The sequence below is a fragment of the Hydractinia symbiolongicarpus genome, chromosome 5 (genome assembly GCF_029227915.1).
Source record: "Hydractinia symbiolongicarpus strain clone_291-10 chromosome 5, HSymV2.1, whole genome shotgun sequence".
In the NCBI taxonomy this organism is placed as follows: domain Eukaryota; kingdom Metazoa; phylum Cnidaria; class Hydrozoa; order Anthoathecata; family Hydractiniidae; genus Hydractinia; species Hydractinia symbiolongicarpus.
This window is the reverse complement of record NC_079879.1, coordinates 16,386,348-16,406,468: the sequence shown is the minus strand read 5'-3', so window position 1 is coordinate 16,406,468 and position 20,121 is coordinate 16,386,348. Positions and strand designations below refer to the sequence as shown.

The 20,121-nt window shown below is 34.2% G+C and overlaps 2 protein-coding genes and 1 long non-coding RNA gene across 3 annotated transcripts; 1 reads left to right on the top strand and 2 right to left on the bottom strand.

Annotated features, from left to right (window-relative positions):
• The first annotated feature begins 420 nt into the window (after positions 1-420).
• On the top strand, positions 421-4,102 carry LOC130644985 (uncharacterized). Its single transcript, XM_057450810.1, has 11 exons — positions 421-564; positions 874-1,160; positions 1,236-1,448; positions 1,562-1,801; positions 2,117-2,193; positions 2,388-2,453; positions 2,567-2,703; positions 2,789-3,106; positions 3,231-3,392; positions 3,469-3,664; positions 3,789-4,102. Exons 1-11 carry the CDS (start codon positions 430-432, stop codon positions 4,100-4,102), a joined length of 2,145 nt encoding a protein of 714 aa, XP_057306793.1. The 5' UTR covers positions 421-429.
• LOC130644992 (uncharacterized) lies at positions 783-1,660 on the bottom strand. The gene is made up of 2 exons (XR_008982663.1): positions 1,522-1,660; positions 783-1,189 (listed from the first exon to the last, which is right to left on the bottom strand). It is a non-coding gene; the product is annotated as an uncharacterized LOC130644992 (long non-coding RNA).
• A 557-nt stretch (positions 4,103-4,659) lies between the features above and the next one.
• Positions 4,660-6,995, bottom strand: LOC130644989 (THAP domain-containing protein 7-like). Its single transcript, XM_057450819.1, has 2 exons — positions 6,794-6,995; positions 4,660-6,640 (listed from the first exon to the last, which is right to left on the bottom strand). The coding sequence occupies exons 1-2, from the start codon at positions 6,993-6,995 to the stop codon at positions 6,186-6,188; spliced, it is 657 nt and encodes a 218-aa protein (XP_057306802.1). The 3' UTR covers positions 4,660-6,185.
• Between the last annotated feature and the right edge of the window lie 13,126 nt (positions 6,996-20,121).

The following is a 20,121-nucleotide window of genomic DNA, read 5'->3' as shown; positions in this document are numbered from 1 at the left end:
ACTCTACATAGCAGATACCCTATCCAGAGCACCACTCACCAAACCTGCTACAAACACAATAAATGCCTTTGAAGTATTCCGCGTTGATACAGAGTCAGAGTATCCACAACACCACCATCAGCTCAAAAACGACACGGAAATGAACATCCTATCAGCTACGAAAAATGACCCAACCTTTCAACGGCTCTAAACCCTGATACAAAGAGGATGGAAAAATAACAACTGTTCAAGGCCTATATCTTCTGCTGGCCGGTTAGCACGGTGTTGAAATTTATGCCTGAAGTAGATTAGGAAATAATCTAAGAGACCTGAAAATCTTAACTGATGGCCACTTTTTTTGAGAAAGTTACATACGATTTCCTACACCTACTACTTATCCAGCGAATTCCTTAGGCCTAGCTCGCATTAACAACACTTTTGTTTACAAAGATGGCAAAGACTTTTAATTTGGACAATTCAATACCAAGGGAGATTGAAGATGTGGCTGTGCAAGTTATTCAGCATAAAATTGCCAATTCCAGAAATCCAATTAAAAGCATTGAATTCAAGACAGGTGGATCCAGGGTATGTATTTATGGAAAGGCTTACATACGGATGTGACTAAGTCTGATTACTACTTATTTTTTTAATAAAATTAGGTTTTTGAATCGGATTTAATCACCTCCATAAACAACAACACATAAATATGCTTCGTAAGAATATTAGACTGATTTACACAAAAAGAGTATTTCATAGAGGTGGGAATAAAATTGATCTAAATAAAAACGTTTTTAACGTAAATCTCACTCTAATATTCTTATTATTCTAATAAAACATTTATAAAAAGCTATGTTATGTATACCAATATTTATCTATGAGAATAATTATTTTCAGCCATTAGTCTTGACATCTACTCCAAAAGGAATTAAAGAAAATGTTAGTCGCCGTCACTTGAGAAGAAGAACAAAATTCCTTCACGACCAAATCTTCACGGCAGCTGGATCGACAAAATTTTCCTTGTTAGGGCAGACTTCTGCCTTGGTAAAGCGCTTTCCTCAGGCAGAACGGGAGACAATTTTGAAGGAAGCACAATTATCTTCTGCAACAATAACTTCTGAAGCAATGGTTGCTTTAAAAGCAGATATGGGTGTGCCCTGGGAGAAGATGAAAACAATGGCCAGGTAATACAAACTCCATGCTTCATCTGTTCCTAAAATTTTTTCAAAAATAGTTGAGAAAATAAATTATTATTTCAGGTGGTTGAAGACTTTCAACATACAACCAGCTTCACAAGCCAGGCAAAGGCAAGTTGCAAAAAATTGGTACGGTGAAAACTTAAAAGTTGAAGTTGCCCCATTCCGCTTCGAGGCTAAGGACCAGAAAGGGGTATATGTAATCCTACCCGCTCCTTGGTGTTATGTTGATGATTTGCCAACACACTTTTATGAACATATGGACAAACTGGCTGAGTGAGTTTTTCTTACAAAAAACATTAAATGCATTCTGACTGTGCACATAAACAACAACAGCAACAACAATTACCTGGTTGTATAATACGAAGTTATTAATTGTTACAATTTAGAAATTCCATGCTGCTAGAGAGACAAGCTTTTAAAGATGAAATCCATCTAAAGATAGGAGGTGACCATGGTGGTGGCTCTTTTAAAATGTCTTATCAACCATGTAATGTCACAAAACCAAACAGTAAAGACAATACTGTTGTTTTCAGTGCTTTTGAGGCTAAAGATTCTTCAACAAACCTGAAAGTTGCATTATTAAAATTCAAGGCACAAGTTGATATTCTTCAAAAAGCAACATGGCAGTATGTCATATACATTTATTTTATGTATTTTATAGTAAAAGTGACAGTGACAAATAGGCAAAAAATGTAGTTAAAAATAAATAGAGGTTAACAAATCAAATAGTTAGGTTGAGATTTGGTCCAATGCTAAGATCATGTGTATATATGCTTTTTTTCAATGAGATTACGTTTTCATATAATTTGTTCCAATCCTAAACATAGAACACTGAATAAGAACATTTGAGACTGAAATTAGCCTCATCTACAATTTATACATTATTATAAAAGGTGTAGGTAAGTGTATGTTTTGTTTTCACAAGATTAATTTCCTTTTAGGGGAAGAAATATACGTGTATTTTTTTTTGGAGATTACGCTTTTCTCTGTACAGCATATGGAATTACAGAAGCATCAGGTACATTTATAGGAGAAAGCAATGTAAGAGAAAATGTCCCAAATTTCATATTGACAAGGTCTTGCAAAAATTAAAAAAATTTTCCCATACATTGTTTTTTTTAAAAACTGTAAAACCTGGCAAAATACGAACCCATGTATTTATCCACAGGCCACTTGATATTTTTAAAATAATAATATAATTTTAATCAACAGGACGACATTGCTGTTTATTTTGTACAATTACAAAGGAAGATATACAAAAGCCTGTTAAGGATCAAGGTAAAAATGATGACTATGTAGTGTCATTAGTATAGCTGTGAAGAATGCATAATATTTTCTAACCTGATGGATTATTAGTAATTCATAAAACTGAGAATGACTTTATGTTTTAGGGCAATTTGAACAAAGGACACTGGAATCCTTGGCATATGACCTTAAAAGGTTTAGAGACAGTGGGGGAAACATAAAAAATGCAAAAAACTTTAACAATGTGATAGATGATGTTATGTTCAACATTCCTATTGACCAAGTAAGTATTTACTGATAAGTACTTGAAACAGATTATGTTTGTAGATACCAAACCATACAAACAAAAAATTGCATGTATACCTTAGGTTGCCATTCCAGTGCTTCATATCTCCCTGGGGACATACCTAAAATTTTTCAGAATGTTGGAAGATGAATGTCATTTGTTGGACATTAGAATAGCTGCATCTGAACAAATAAAAGATACAGGTGATATAGACAGACTGGTTGAGACTAGACAAAAGATAGAAAATTTAAAATATGTTTGTGAGGATTGTGAGGAGAAAATTGGCCTGGTACATGATGCAATTGAAACTGCAATTATCAAAGACCCAGACAACGAGACTGAGATTAGAATGATATATGAACCAAGGTTAAAGTATCTTAATAACAGAATTTCAGAAAGGGTGAGCAACACTAAAGTTTGTAGGGATAGCACAATTTGGATTTTACATAGTACATAAAAATATTGTTATTTTCTTTAAATTTTTTATATGTTATATAATCAACAACAGTTACTTTTCTTGATAGTTAAAGGAGATTGATGCTCTGGAAAATGGCTCCTTTAAACTTGAAAAGGGGGATAGAATGCTGGTAAAAAAGCTTGACGAAACCTTGAAAAGGTTAAATGTGGAGAGGCAAGCATACCATGGTCAGTCGTTTATTGGTAACCATGTACACAAAATGCTCAAGGTAACTTACAATATTTCTGCACAAAAAGCAACTTTTCAAAAATATTTTGCCAAAAAAAATATATTATTTTTATTAGGTTGGTAACATAATAGAATTGTGTAATGCAATACCCCTCATGGTATACAATGTACCTGGCCTTGCAGGCACAAACATTCACAAAGGAGCTGTGGAATTATCAGCCAAATACAAGTTGTTATTCTATAAATATAGTATGTGCCACAACGCAATGAATTCCTGTCAAGAATTCAACAAAGAAAAGTTATCGTCCTTAGGTAATTAATAACTAAATTAATTAATTAGCGTTGATAAATCCTGTTTTTTGAAGTATGCTGACTGCTAAAAATTTCCTAATTTTCTGAAATTTAATTGACTATTTTTGTGTTTCATACTAATTAGATAAAGCTATCAAGGATTTGATGTTGTACTTCCGGACAAAATTTCCAAAAGCACCTGTGACTCCAAAACTTCACTTGCTGGAAAAACATGTTGTTGGGTTTATTGAGAAGTGGGGTGTTGGGCTTGGCCTATATAGCGAGCAGGGTGGTGAAAGTATTCATGCTGAGTTCAACAATCTTCGACGTACCTACTGCATGATGAAGCCAGACAGCAAAAGGTTACTTTCAATGATGAAGGAACATCACTTGCGCATCCATCCTGAAGTACAGGGAATAAGGCCCGTGATTAAAAGAAGGAAAATTGTCCAGGAATAAATTATTTGTTGGATATCAGACGTATTAGATAGCAGATACGTAGCTACTAGTTTATAATTATTAAAGTTTTCATAGAGTAAAAATTGCCAGAGTGCAGATGTAAAAATGTAATAGGATAGCTACTCGGCTACAAATTTGACGAGATGTAGTAACAGTGCAGTGCAGATAGCTATATAAGAACATCCTAAAGCCTTTATCCAGCTTTTCAACCTTTAGCTAGCTATAGTTGTTATTTAGATAAAAACGTATACCACCAGTAAGAACCCAGTATAGTGCAGTGTAAATACCTCAACACAGGTACAAAATGACGTCTTTATAAATGCTCAACTTTGACTATTCATAGACTTAACAAAAAAAGTGGCCATCAATCAAGGTAACTTACATTCTCGGATCCGGGCGGACGTCACACCGCTGAAGATTGGCCAATCTTCGCGCATGCGCGAGTAACTGCAGTGAAAACAAACGTTTTGCGCTAGCTGTGGAAAGCTTTTTTCACTGCAGTTTACTGTAAGAGAAGGTCTATGACACAATGAGTTACAACATTGAAGAAATAAGTGTCGAAGCGAAAACAAGATATTTTAATAAGCTAAAAATTGTTAATTTGGATACTTGTCCATACCAATTGCCAGCAGATGCTTGGATCAACGATCCTTCGAAGTGGCCAAACTTGGAGTACCCTGAGGTTTATGATTACTTGGTAAACACCCCTGGCGTTTTTACAAGAGAAGCTATGAAGAGTCGAAAAAGTTTGGAAGCCCACAATCAATTTGTTAGTGGATGGGTTAGAACTGTGTTTTTCTTTAAGAAAGACAAAACATGGCCATATATTTTACTGAAGGCAGAAGTTATGCCTTCTCAAAGAGTAAATGAGGATCCTCACATACCCTGGATCATTGTGGACATAAAAAATGTTAATGTTCTTTCTGCCCACTGCACATGTATGGCTGGGCTTGGTGAGTCATGTAGTCACATAGGGGCTTTGTTATTTAAAATCGAGGCTGCTGTTCGTGCTGGATTCACTAAGAAAGCATGTACTGAAGAAGCATGTAAGTGGAATGTCGATTTTGTCAAAAAAGTTGCACCGAAGAAGATTTCTGACATTAAATTTTATTCAGAGAAGGCTGTTGAGAACTTTAAGAAAAACAATCGTAGCAGTAATAAATTTCCTGGTAGTAATGTTCCACCAACTGATGAAGAAAAGGCAAGGTTTTTATCAAAACTGTCTAAATTGGACAAAAAATCCATTGTTTTGCATACATTCTCTGATTTTTATAAACCATTCGTGCCAATATATGAACCACCTAGAAGAGCCAAGTTACCAAAGTCATTGAGAACGCTATTTAACAGTAACAACATTGATAAAGATGGTGACGAGTTACAACAAATGTCAAGAGATATTTATAATAACATAACTTTGCCAGCAGAGGTTGTTGATTACATTTACAACTCAAGTACGAAACAATCGAAAAGATTCACAAGTGCAGCACAAACAGTAACAAGCTTGTCGATACTAGTAAATTCTGATTCATTTGCTTCATCAGAGAGAGACTTTGTCATTGTAATGGGTATTGGTCCAGTAAGAATGTTATATCTGTTTTTTATTAACCCAATCACACGTTCAATGTGAATACGTATTGAAGCTATTTGACGAGTAGTCTCAACCTCCTGTGCAGACAATTGCTTTTTTCCCTTTGTGAAACTAGGCATAATAAGTTCAACGCCACAACCTGCTGCAAACTCATCGGTTGGTCAAGGTAAATCCACGATCTGCAAGTATTTAAACTCCAGGGTGATGATATTTGCTACTGATAAAGCCACTTTGCTTGACCAACTCAACATCTGACACTCTACCACCCCAAGCCTTTGAAAGAAAAGAAATGGATCCTTGAGGCGAGCAAGCAATTAAAGAGTCATCAGCAACTGATCTTTGAAAGGCATCTTCGATCGAAATTTTTTTGGCAACGAATCTTTCACCATGTCAAAAACAGTGTCAAATTGATCTTTGTTTATTCCAGTGTAATATTTAAATTTTGCTGGCTTTTTTTTCAGATGTTCATAGCATATGAATTTACTCTCAAGATCATTAACTGTAATTTTTGCTTTTTGAAGTCAGATTTGTTATTTCAATTAAATGTTTATTATCCAAAATTGAGCTTGTGGTCTGGGTACTTGCATTTAAGGTTGTTGGTCTTGATATAGTTACTGGTGTTAAATGTTGTGTTTGTGAAGAAAGAGAAAAGTCTACTTCCATTTCAGGCATTTCTGGCAGTGGTGACATCAGAGATGTAGTACTAGAACATGGTGATAGTGGTGGTGAAATAAATTTGTTACTTTGCTGTAATGGTGGCTTTCCTGGTGAAACAAAATTTAAGGTACGCTGTTTTTTTGGTGCGACGGGTGTTCTTGCTTTTGCTAGGCTTCTTTTTTTGGCTGACTCGAATCTTTCTATTTTCTTCTTGTTTTTTTCTGAATCATTTTGTGTATACACAAATATAGTTGGTATGTAGTCAGGATGTGCAGGATCTTTTACTGATTTCCCTAATAAAGAAAAACAAATACTGTACCTAGCTAGCTAGCTAAACAATGCCAGCCTAAAAGAGTTACTAATCTCTTATAATATAGCACAGAGCATGGTCTTTTTTACAATGAAGAGAGCTTTCTTATTAATAAAATTTTATAAATAACACTTACCAGTTGTAAAATGTTTCCCACAGAGATAAACATTTTTTCCAGTTGGGTTCCAGTCAGCAGTACCATCTTTGTTTTTCCTTTTACATGCACTTATCCACATTTTTCTTCGTTCTGGGTTGTTATTCGGAAATCTGTAGAATCCAGGTTTATTTTCCATTAAATTATGGTTTGAACAACCAAAAGCAGCACAACTATTTGGCATTTTAAAAACTTCTATGTGTTCACTCCAGCTTTGCTAGGTTAAAATGACTGCTCCAGGAGAGTTTGTTTTCACTGCAGTAAATCGCGCATGCGCAGAAAATTACCGTCAGTGATTAACCCGGATCCGAGAATTGGTTCCCTTAGCCTTTTAACTACCCAGCAAAACCCAGTTGAATGCCGACATAACCGGCCGAGGTTTGATTTTAAGCTATTTAATCCAGGAATTGAAAATTTCGCGAAATTTGATTGCACATTTTTCGACCTGAGAATCTATCTTTCTCAAGACATTCGACCTTCTCGCTCACGTTTCTTCAAAAGAATGTTCCACGGCGTGCTCAAAAACCTAAGTCAGCAATTCTTCACGTGAATTTAATTTGCTTATTGATCAAATTCAATAAGGCGTGAAAAAACATAACAAACACGCGACTGGTCGCCATTTTGATTTTTTTTAAAAATGTAAACAAAATTAGCGCATGCGCAGACTGAATGTCCGCCCGTGAACTACCGTAAGGTCGAAATATTGCCAGATTTTTGTGGAAGATTCAGATGTGGTAGTTCTCCTTCTTTCAAACTTTTTCGAGTTGGGTAAACCCATATTTGATCCTCCGAGAAATGACGTTCACAAATAAACAATTTGAACGTGGAAATGCGACGTCTCAGCTCGTCATCTACCTCCCTATATTTCGTGATGATATTGATGAGCTTCTTTCCCCATTTTTTGTTTACTTCATTATTTGGCAACGGAACTTTGAAAATACTGATGTCTTTATTTCTCCTCGATACAGAGCATCCATATATAGCACAATTTTCACCAGGCATAGTAAAATCTTGTACGAAAAACACCCAAAGTCGAAATAAAAACACCAAACTAAGTACACACAACACCCAAAAAAATGCGCCATTTTGAACTTCTGTGCAGGATCGGAGGTTTGGGAGCCACTATAGTTCAGCCCTAAAAACATAGAACAATGGCCTATTGTTTGTTGCTAGACTGTCTTTTTTTCTTGTGACTATGCTTTCACTATATATATATATATATATATATATATATATATATATATATATATATATATATATATATATATATATATATATATATATATATATATATATATATATATATATATATATATATATATATATATATATATATATATATATATATATATATATATATATATATATATATATATATATATATATATATATATATATATATATATATATATATATATATATATATATATATATATATATATATATATATATATATATATATATATATATATATATATATATATATATATTGTAGCTATTACGCTTACGTAAGTTTTAAGTGGCAGAAAAACCTATCTTTCTATGAAGTTGTCTGTCCATACTTTAAAGTAATGTATATATAATTTTTTTTAATACTTCTTAGCGAAAGTTTTTTTTAACGTTCATGTCTATATTATAATATATATAAATATAATTTAAAATAGCATTTTAGCACCCAGAGCTATTTGCGATAAACATCAAAAAACATTTTTTATGATATTACTAACAACAGCAACATCAAGAACAATGTACATGTTAAAACCACAATGCAGCACCTTCGGATTTGATAAACATTCGAAAGTTACAATGCAACGAATAAACATGGTTTTGAGTTTGATTACCTTGTTATGTTTTTATTAGATCACGCTAACAACATTAAACTACCCTGCGTGCATTGACTTTTGACAGTTATTGATCAATACAGTAAAAATGGCATTCTATTCTTTTGTTCGCTAAAATACTTCAATTGGAGAAACTTCCGTGAGAGAAACTTTCACAAGAAAAAAAATTCGCGAATGAAGAAATTCGGAAAATTTCGTGAGATTAACTTTCACAAATGAAAGAAACCCGAAATTTTTTGTAATACTTGTTTTGTCTACTATGTAGGCGAAACTGACTCCAACAGAGAAAAAAAAGACCAAGAAGAAGAAAAAATGTGGATAGAACGCTTACTAAAGTTTAAAAGGAACGGCAGTCTTCAAAACATTTTCTTTGACGCAATCAATCCGGAAAAAAATATTTGTCTGACATTGAAGTCTGGAGGTGCAGGTAGAGTTGCAGCCAACATGGAGTAACTTTTAAAAAGGATCCAAAGTTAGGCAAAGAGCTTGATGAATTCCTTTCAAGTTCTCAATCAGATGCAATAATGCATAATGCGTTAAATAAACTATTTCGTCACCAACTGGCATTTTCACTGAGAAATGCAGTTATACTGTAGTAAATAAAATTTGCGCAATTAATTCTGAACAAAGTGTTTTTGCGATTTTTCTTAGGAATGTGTGAGAAGCCGTTAAATATTGTAACGTCTTAACTAGGTTACATATGGTCTAACTAGGGTACAATGAGTCGTCTAAATAGGTGGTATGCCCTAATTAGCCTACCGTCGCCTAATTAAGTGTTTAACCTGACTGTGAAAGGTTAGGGGGTAGGCACAAGCAACATTTTTCACATCTAACACTGGTTTATTGCTTATATTTATCTTATTGAGTGCACAATTCTCATTTAAAATAATGATATTTACCGATTTATGAAGTCTTGTAAAAGGTCATTTCCAAGGAACAATTTCTTTCAGAAAAAAAGTGGCAGCCACAAACCACTGGTTTTATTTGATAAAATAGGCTATCAGCTTTCAGGAAAAACATGTCTTAAAGCATGACTTTGCGTTGGAAGGCAAATATCTTCATTTTCCACCAACATATAAAATTTTATGATCAAAACATTGCTATTCTTTCTGTCTCCTGCCAACAAAAGTGAAAGTGATCGGGTAGTGGAATCCAGAGTTTTTGTATAGTCCAAGGCCTGCTCTACTAAAATAAAATCTTTTTAAGAGATGATCTCTACCGCAGAGGCTCGAAAAACATTTGTTTTTAAGGGAAATTTAAAGCACGTGCGATGGTGGCCATTATGAATCGCTTGCGGCAGAAAATTTGATAACAAATAATGGCGCATGCGCACACTTTTTTTCCTGCCGTAAATGACCGTGAATTATAGATAATTGACTTAGATATTTTATTAATGTGACGCAATAAAAGTTAGGAACTATTCCGTAGAGTAGAGCCTGGTTCGTAAAGTTTGGTTCCCACTCAGGTGCGGATCCAGGGTTAGTCAGATAAGTCGCGTGACTAAGTGTAAATTTGACGAAAAATGTTAGCCAAGCGAAGATGTCGACGATCCAGGCGTTGCAAACGGAGGGCGTTAAAAATTGTAATTTTTTTACGGCGAAAAGCCATGGTTCACAGCCCTCTCCAATTCGCCTATAGCGATGTTGACGTCAAAGTTGTGACGTCGCTACCATATAGACTGAGAGGGTTGCAAATTATAGCTTACAGATTTTGACTGATTCATTTTGACTAATCAGTCACTCAGTCAGTCAAAAATCAAATAGCTATGGCCCGCAACCCTCCCCATCTCACCTAAGGGGCCTGTGACGTCGAAATCGTGACGTAATTTTCACACTCTATGCGTAGTCCAACAATATGTGGCCCGCAGCCGGCGAAGGAAATTTAGGTTCCGTACTGCGTGGTTACTGATAACCTGTTAGGCTATAGTTTTAACTCCCATCCGCCAGGATTAGTCAAAGACTCACGCCTTTTGGCTTGGATTCTTTCCGTACTATTATTGATTATGGCTGCAGCAGATATGTTGGCGCGGGTGCTTACTGATTTAAAGTGTGATAATTTTGAATCTGTTCGTAAAATGCAAAAAGAACTTTTAGAAAGTGTTTATTCTCGAGCATTTTTGTTGTCTGGGGATATTTATCCCTTGGTTGGTAAAAGTCTTCATCGGAATTTAGGTCCAGATATATACCTTCCATCTATATATATATATATATATATATATATATATATATATATATATATATATATATATATATATATATATATATATATATATATATATATATATATATATATATATATATATATATATATATATATATATATATATATATATATATATATATATATATATATATATATATATATATATATATATATATATATATATATTGTAGCTATTACGCTTACGTAAGTTTTAAGTGGCAGAAAAACCTATCTTTCTATGAAGTTGTCTGTCCATACTTTAAAGTAATGTATATATAATTTTTTTTAATACTTTTTAGCGAAAGTTTTTTTTAACGTTCATGTCTATATTATAATATATATAAATATAATTTAAAATAGCATTTTAGCACCCAGAGCTATTTGCGATAAACATCAAAAAACATTTTTTATGATATTACTAACAACAGCAACATCAAGAACAATGTACATGTTAAAACCACAATGCAGCACCTTCGGATTTGATAAACATTCGAAAGTTACAATGCAACGAATAAACATGGTTTTGAGTTTGATTACCTTGTTATGTTTTTATTAGATCACGCTAACAACATTAAACTACCCTGCGTGCATTGACTTTTGACAGTTATTGATCAATACAGTAAAAATGGCATTCTATTCTTTTGTTCGCTAAAATACTTCAATTGGAGAAACTTCCGTGAGAGAAACTTTCACAAGAAAAAAAATTCGCGAATGAAGAAATTCGGAAAATTTCGTGAGATTAACTTTCACAAATGAAAGAAACCCGAAATTTTTTGTAATACTTGTTTTGTCTACTATGTAGGCGAAACTGACTCCAACAGAGAAAAAAAAGACCAAGAAGAAGAAAAAATGTGGATAGAACGCTTACTAAAGTTTAAAAGGAACGGCAGTCTTCAAAACATTTTCTTTGACGCAATCAATCCGGAAAAAAATATTTGTCTGACATTGAAGTCTGGAGGTGCAGGTAGAGTTGCAGCCAACATGGAGTAACTTTTAAAAAGGATCCAAAGTTAGGCAAAGAGCTTGATGAATTCCTTTCAAGTTCTCAATCAGATGCAATAATGCATAATGCGTTAAATAAACTATTTCGTCACCAACTGGCATTTTCACTGAGAAATGCAGTTATACTGTAGTAAATAAAATTTGCGCAATTAATTCTGAACAAAGTGTTTTTGCGATTTTTCTTAGGAATGTGTGAGAAGCCGTTAAATATTGTAACGTCTTAACTAGGTTACATATGGTCTAACTAGGGTACAATGAGTCGTCTAAATAGGTGGTATGCCCTAATTAGCCTACCGTCGCCTAATTAAGTGTTTAACCTGACTGTGAAAGGTTAGGGGGTAGGCACAAGCAACATTTTTCACATCTAACACTGGTTTATTGCTTATATTTATCTTATTGAGTGCACAATTCTCATTTAAAATAATGATATTTACCGATTTATGAAGTCTTGTAAAAGGTCATTTCCAAGGAACAATTTCTTTCAGAAAAAAAGTGGCAGCCACAAACCACTGGTTTTATTTGATAAAATAGGCTATCAGCTTTCAGGAAAAACATGTCTTAAAGCATGACTTTGCGTTGGAAGGCAAATATCTTCATTTTCCACCAACATATAAAATTTTATGATCAAAACATTGCTATTCTTTCTGTCTCCTGCCAACAAAAGTGAAAGTGATCGGGTAGTGGAATCCAGAGTTTTTGTATAGTCCAAGGCCTGCTCTACTAAAATAAAATCTTTTTAAGAGATGATCTCTACCGCAGAGGCTCGAAAAACATTTGTTTTTAAGGGAAATTTAAAGCACGTGCGATGGTGGCCATTATGAATCGCTTGCGGCAGAAAATTTGATAACAAATAATGGCGCATGCGCACACTTTTTTTCCTGCCGTAAATGACCGTGAATTATAGATAATTGACTTAGATATTTTATTAATGTGACGCAATAAAAGTTAGGAACTATTCCGTAGAGTAGAGCCTGGTTCGTAAAGTTTGGTTCCCACTCAGGTGCGGATCCAGGGTTAGTCAGATAAGTCGCGTGACTAAGTGTAAATTTGACGAAAAATGTTAGCCAAGCGAAGATGTCGACGATCCAGGCGTTGCAAACGGAGGGCGTTAAAAATTGTAATTTTTTTACGGCGAAAAGCCATGGTTCACAGCCCTCTCCAATTCGCCTATAGCGATGTTGACGTCAAAGTTGTGACGTCGCTACCATATAGACTGAGAGGGTTGCAAATTATAGCTTACAGATTTTGACTGATTCATTTTGACTAATCAGTCACTCAGTCAGTCAAAAATCAAATAGCTATGGCCCGCAACCCTCCCCATCTCACCTAAGGGGCCTGTGACGTCGAAATCGTGACGTAATTTTCACACTCTATGCGTAGTCCAACAATATGTGGCCCGCAGCCGGCGAAGGAAATTTAGGTTCCGTACTGCGTGGTTACTGATAACCTGTTAGGCTATAGTTTTAACTCCCATCCGCCAGGATTAGTCAAAGACTCACGCCTTTTGGCTTGGATTCTTTCCGTACTATTATTGATTATGGCTGCAGCAGATATGTTGGCGCGGGTGCTTACTGATTTAAAGTGTGATAATTTTGAATCTGTTCGTAAAATGCAAAAAGAACTTTTAGAAAGTGTTTATTCTCGAGCATTTTTGTTGTCTGGGGATATTTATCCCTTGGTTGGTAAAAGTCTTCATCGGAATTTAGGTCCAGATATATACCTTCCATCTGAGGCGAGGTGTGAAGATAAAGGAATTATTGCTTTAAGGTGAGAAGTATGTTTTTTACTCTCCAACACACCTTGCATTTATTTAAAGGTTTTCAGTATATCTGCTACGAAAAGCTAGTTGGGGAGAGCTTTATACAACAGACTATTAAAACAAATACAAAAAGATTTAATTAGCTAATAGCTAGGGCTAATACACCTTTACGATAATTCGGAAAAAATAACACTCCATCGCAGCTTATTTTGCAATCAAAGGAGGTAAACATTACACTTTTATAAGAGTTTATTAAGGAGAAAACACGTTTTTTCGTGATAACTTTTCTTGCCACGTTTTCTTTTTAATGAAAAGTACACATAAGTTGTATCTTATTATTATTAACGTTTCCTAAAAATTTGAAAGAAATTGATATGACAGAAGTTAAAAAAGAGTTTATTAAGGAGAAAACACGTTTTTTCGTGATAACTTTTCTTGCCACGTTTTCTTTTTAATGAAAAGTACACATAAGTTGTATCTTATTATTATTAACGTTTCCTGAAAATTTGAAAGAAATTGATATGACAGAAGTTAAAAAACTGGAGAAAACACGCTTTCGTCTCTAACAAACTCTCATAAAAACACGAGTTTTACCTCCTTTTTTCCGATATTGTAAAACGATGGAGAGCCGTAGGAACGCATGTACAATTGAATTATCATAAAGGTGTATTGTTTTTGTAATATGAGCTTTGAACAGAATTTTCAGCATTGCGGAGGAATTCTTTCTCAATTAATATTTGTGTTGTTATTAGAAGCAAGAACTTGACATCTGGATAAGTAAGGTTGGTGATGAAAAAAAACAACTCTTCAAATGACTATTAAGAAACAAAGTTTGTTGAGTAAAAGGTCATGGTAAAATATATTATTTTTAGATCCAATCCATCAGGAGACTGTCTATACAGCTCAGCATCGTTGGTATAGGTATAGGTGATAATTCTCTTGTTGATGTTTTGAGAATCCTGACATCCATAGAACTTTTCTTGCATCCTTCCTTTTATTCCAATCATCTTTGTTTTCAATTTGCTTTTAAAAACCAAAAGGCAAATATTTTCATATCTGAGAAAAGTTTATTAAGATTTTCCCTTTCCCATATTGTTTGTGATATGACTCTTTCTCCTGAGGAGGCAGTTAAAGCAGAAGCAATCAACAACTGTACCCCCAAGACATGGTTTCCTTTTCTATCAATACTTGCCTTGTCAACAGTAATAAAGAGAAAAATTAACACATTTTACCCACAATTCGGTTTGTTACAGTTTGTTACAACTTTCTTTACACAGTGTATATCGCCACACCCATCTATTTTACCTGATGAAGATCAGTTAAAAATTTTATTTTGTTATGAAGATATTGTTAAGTCTGGTGTAGACTTCAAGCCAAATCATTACGTTCCCCTTTTTCCAGGTTGCAACTTTCTTAACTGAAAGTTGCATTTTCCTATTTCAGCATGCAAAAAGCAGTAAAAAGCCCTTCGTAATTCTTCTTTTAAAGTTCAAACGAAACTTGAGTTTAGCCGTATGAATAAACAAATATATCTGAACAAATACGTGGGTTGAGGGGTGTTTGTATCATATCACATGTATGTATATTTCATTTTCATTATCCTGATCTTTCCATATTCTTATTGTTTTTGTTATTATTGTGTTTTATTTTGCTGTCCATGGCTGGTGTGATCATTTGATTCACCTAGTCATGCTGATGAAGCCTGATATTGGCAGAAACAGCAGGAGTTTATAAATAATGAAATATATTCACAATTGTCTCACTTTATTGTAGTTAATCCCTGTTAATTTTAGTGGTTTTATCTATCTAAAATAAGACGTGTAAGACAGAGATTTGATTCTTATAAAAGATGTTCTTAGGAGATTTTGTTATAGCTTAGCGTTTCTTTTGGTCAATTTTATTAATAACTAGATAAATCGGAAGACAATTTTCGGCGATTTTTGTAACCGCAAAGCTTAAAATTTAGCCCCCAGCTGCTAAATTCAAGACTCAGTCTTGACTAAGTCTTGAAAAAGTCTGGATCCGCCCCTGACCTTGTAATATTTTATTTTTACTAGAATTATCTTTTTAACTTTTTTTGAACAGCAGGAAAAAAGGTGTTGCGCAATAATTGAAATGTATTTTTATACTTTCACCACCAGATAGCTAAAGATTAAAATACCTTCTGGTGGCCCACAAATATAAAAACGAAAGAAACTGTTTTTAAACAAATAATTGTTTGTACACAAGGAGAGTATGACGTGAATCAAAAATAAATACTAAAAAAAGTTGTTTAATAAAACAAAATTTTGTTCATACACAATGAGAGTGCACAAAAGCATATCGTATTAAAAAGAAGTCCGGAAGTTCTCTCTCCAACAAGACACAGCAGGCAATAAGTCAGCCCTGCCCTCGGTTTTGTTAGGAGAGATGTTCTGCGAAGACTCTATCAATTGAGTCTCCTGTACAGTTTGCTACATGTTGAACTGTGCCCGTGATAAGCATTTTCGACGCATGTCACCGGCGACTTCTGCGATATACAACCTAATGATGCCCTGACCTTCAGTTCGTAAAGAGCACGTGCTCAACGTACTTCCTAATGAGTTCATCTCGAAACATAGAAAGCCAGTTAGCAGTGAACTATTAACTTAACGAAGTACACCATCGCGTAGGTAGGTCAATGGAACTTGTACTCCATTTCCAAATCAGCTGAAATGTATCTCACGTCGGCATTTTTATTGCCGACGCAAAACAATCTAATTTTAGGGGCGTTATGCAGCTTAAAAAACATAACGTTCTGGTAAACAAAAAATAGTGAAGTGTGAATCACACTTGCAAATATTCACATCGCACTAGTAAATTTTGCTTACGAGTGCGATTTTTCGCACACCATAGCACTCGTAATTTTTTTTAGCGGGTGCTTTTTGTAGCTCTGGCATAGTTTTATTCAAGACATGGCCTGGGTATTGGTAAACAATGGAACTACCCAGAACCACCCAGAATCAGCCAGAACCAGCCATAATCACCCAAAATCACACGCATGCGTCGAGTCTTCTTTATTTTTCCCCCACATGAAAGTTTTTCTTTCCTTTTCCAGTCCTTCACGTGTAAGAAGAAATAAAGCTAATTAACAACATGTAAGGTTTCTTAGAAAACACGATGCTTTTTAACAGAAAAAGTAAGTAAATTCACCTGCAGCTAGCTAACACGTTTTCTTTTTGTTTTTGTTCCGTGAATGCGAAAAATGCTATCTTTCATTTATTATGTGCCGAAATCTTCATGTACTGAATTAAACAAGCAAATTAAAAAATGTGTGTCATAACCTGTGTGCTAATAGCTAAAGAAAAATTAACTATACTATGAATAAAGCTCCATCCACACCGAGAAGATTCGTTAAAAAAGCCTAAAAAGCTTAAAAATAAAACCTTTTTTTCTAGCCATTACTTCCTACAATTTCAAAGCATTTTTTATCAATTTTTTCTGTTATCTTCAAGTCTCTTTTTAAAAAGCAATGATTTCTTTTTTCAAGAAATTAACAAGTTTACTGTTGTATTGTTTTGAGAACTTTTACTTTCCGAGCTTCTTCTCTTCTAATTAAAAATTTATATCGTGTGCAAGTGAGAAGCCGAGAATGATGATGATGATAATGTCACAGGGTTCGCGGCAACCTTGTTCCTAGGGCTATTTTCTTTTTTGGCGAAATTAATAGCAGCAAAAAGACACTCTTGGTCACTCTGTAAAAACAAGACGAGGGGACGAGGATGGGTTCCGATGGGTTAAAAAAGTAAAAAAAAAGAACAACCCCTAAAACGGCTTCTTTTTTACTTTGAAATATATTGTAATTTAAAAAAAAGAAAAAAGTGGGGAAAAGTCCCAGCCACCCACCCCCATGACCGCGACCCATATGTACGGTACCGCAAGATTTGATAACTAACTAAAAGATGACACTACGTCTTAAATCAAGCATAAAATGGTTTGTACCTGCACTTTTATTTCCTCCTACTGTACACGTCAGGTTTATTAATTTGGTGCATACTCAACTGTGTAAGTAACAGATGAACAGAAATAAGTCTTATTTTTACAGGTGTGGCTCTAAGGAGTGCTACAAAGCAATAACAAATGATGATTATTTGATTGTGCAAACAGAAGGAGTAGTCGAATTCACTGACAAAGCTGGAACTTTCAGAAAGCGACAGGGAACGATTTATTTACACTTCTTGGAATCCTGCCTGAAAAGTTTCCAATCCGGTTTTAACTACAAGAAAATCGCCGTTCAAGAAGATACGAAAAAGTTATTGAAGGAAGAAAGAGAATATTAAGAAACTCTAGGTATAAAGATGTAAAACATCATATCAGATCAGTGCCACCATTTTGTATAGTTAGTTTATATTTATTTCATTATATTACGTGACAAAGGAAAGAGCGTATTTTTGAGTGTATATATACCGCTTTTTTATATAAGAACAGTTTTATACACGACCCTCAGATTTTGCCAAAAAATAAAAACAAAATAAGAACAGCCTCAGACTCAACCATTGTTTTCAAAACTAAGAACAACGCAAATCAAAATAAGAACAATGCAGAAACAATTATGTGCCGAGAATATTACGTTACAAAAATGAGAACAAAATGAGGCTAAATTCAGAATTTGTGTTCTTACTATTAAAAACAAAAAAAGAACAAATTAGGCTGAAAAAGAAAGGTTAAATAATCCACAATAGTTATATGCTGTGGCTATCTTGAACTTAGCTTGATACATGATAATCGATCGATGAATACTATCGCCATCAGCATTTTTTTCCCACCGCCAAAGTCTGCTTCTATTTCACTGGCCGTATGCATATCATTTAATATAAAAACACTGACTTACAGCACTCCACCGTAAAGTATTTTAAATGATAAGCGTCCGTACTCCTTTTTATTTAATTCAATAATATTTAATTATAATTCAACAACTTAAAATACTGATATTTCATGGTGGTGGACCAACAGTTCACCACATGTTAATTGCGGTTCCTGAAGTAAGTACTTATACCTTGTTGAGAGGCTTGGCTGTGATTGCATTCAGTATTCAAGTGTCAACAAAGATGGCTACTAGCATCATTGAAGGATATACTTTAGAAACTCAATGTTATTCCAAATCTAGAATGGTAGACTAGTGAAAAGGGTGGTCACAAGGCATGAACACTAGGGGCCCTCAAGGTAACTAACCAATACTGTTGTAGATCCAGGCCCCTAAGATTGCCTTGCCTACCTATAAAATGGGAGCAGCTAAAGTCAACTAGTTTCCATCATCACATTTTGCTAATAGTTTGGTTTGATTTTCGCATGCTGACCGTTAAGATGGCGGACGTCTTAACATAAGAAGAAATTTGAAAAGTTTTTGCAACCGTTTGCAAGTTTGTTGAAGCAACAAGGACGCAATTTTTCAACGACGACAGACAGTTAAATCTTCTTCACAAAGATATCTTCTTAAGAACTTTACAAGCTCCACGTTTTCAAGAAGCATCTATCACTGCAACCTACTAATATCATCAGCTCCATCTTTTGGCTTCAATTACTATAATGGCAGCGCATCCAATGACAACCAATGACTCTAGCAAATTTTGGATCATGTACCTCTGGGATCAGGAGAAACCTTCAGATATTTCTTCAGGACAGATATTGCATGTAGCCAGGTCGGTTTGTTTCATTTTATATATTATATCATGTTAGGAGCCCAGAAACTGTCACTTTTTAACTACCCTAGAGCCATTATGTCTTTTATACCAGTAACGCCAACCTTGTAGCCAGGTTGCCATTATGATAACTCGTTATGTTATGTACAGTGTTGTTTATGTTCATTCACCGCGATAGACGATTATGATACGATCCTGCTCTAACCTGTATATAGTAAATTGTATCTGCGTGAAATTTTGGCCTCGTGTTTTCCCTTTTCAATCTTATAATACATTTTTCAATTACAGCAAAATGTTTTCAAAGAATTAAGACTAGGCTATAAATTTGGAGAAACTATATTCTGTAAAAGACATGCAAAACGGTATCTATTACTAATAAAAACTTTTCATACTTAATCTATTTGAAACATTTAATCACATGAAAAAGGAGACAGATAGAGAAATAAGCAACAACAACAACACAAACTGCATTGTAAATAGGCTTTATTTGTATTATTAGATCATAGTACACCATAAACAATAACAGATAAATAACATAAAAATAGCAAAACTATATCATGATTTTGCACAAGTAAGTATATAAAATTTGGTTTTTACGCAGCAATAGCTAATTAAAAACAACACAACCTACCATAACAAGTGAATGACCACTGATTTAGCAAAACATTCAGTCAAAAATATTTAGCCCTTAGCCAACCAAAAAAAACAAACAATGTTTTATTTTTCAGTAACCGTTTTTGGCTAAGACCTTGAAATGTTGAATCAAACTTGGAAATATCTAGCTGTTAGCCATAAACACTAACTAACTAAAATTTCTAAGAAAACAAATCATTTAAAAACAGATATCGT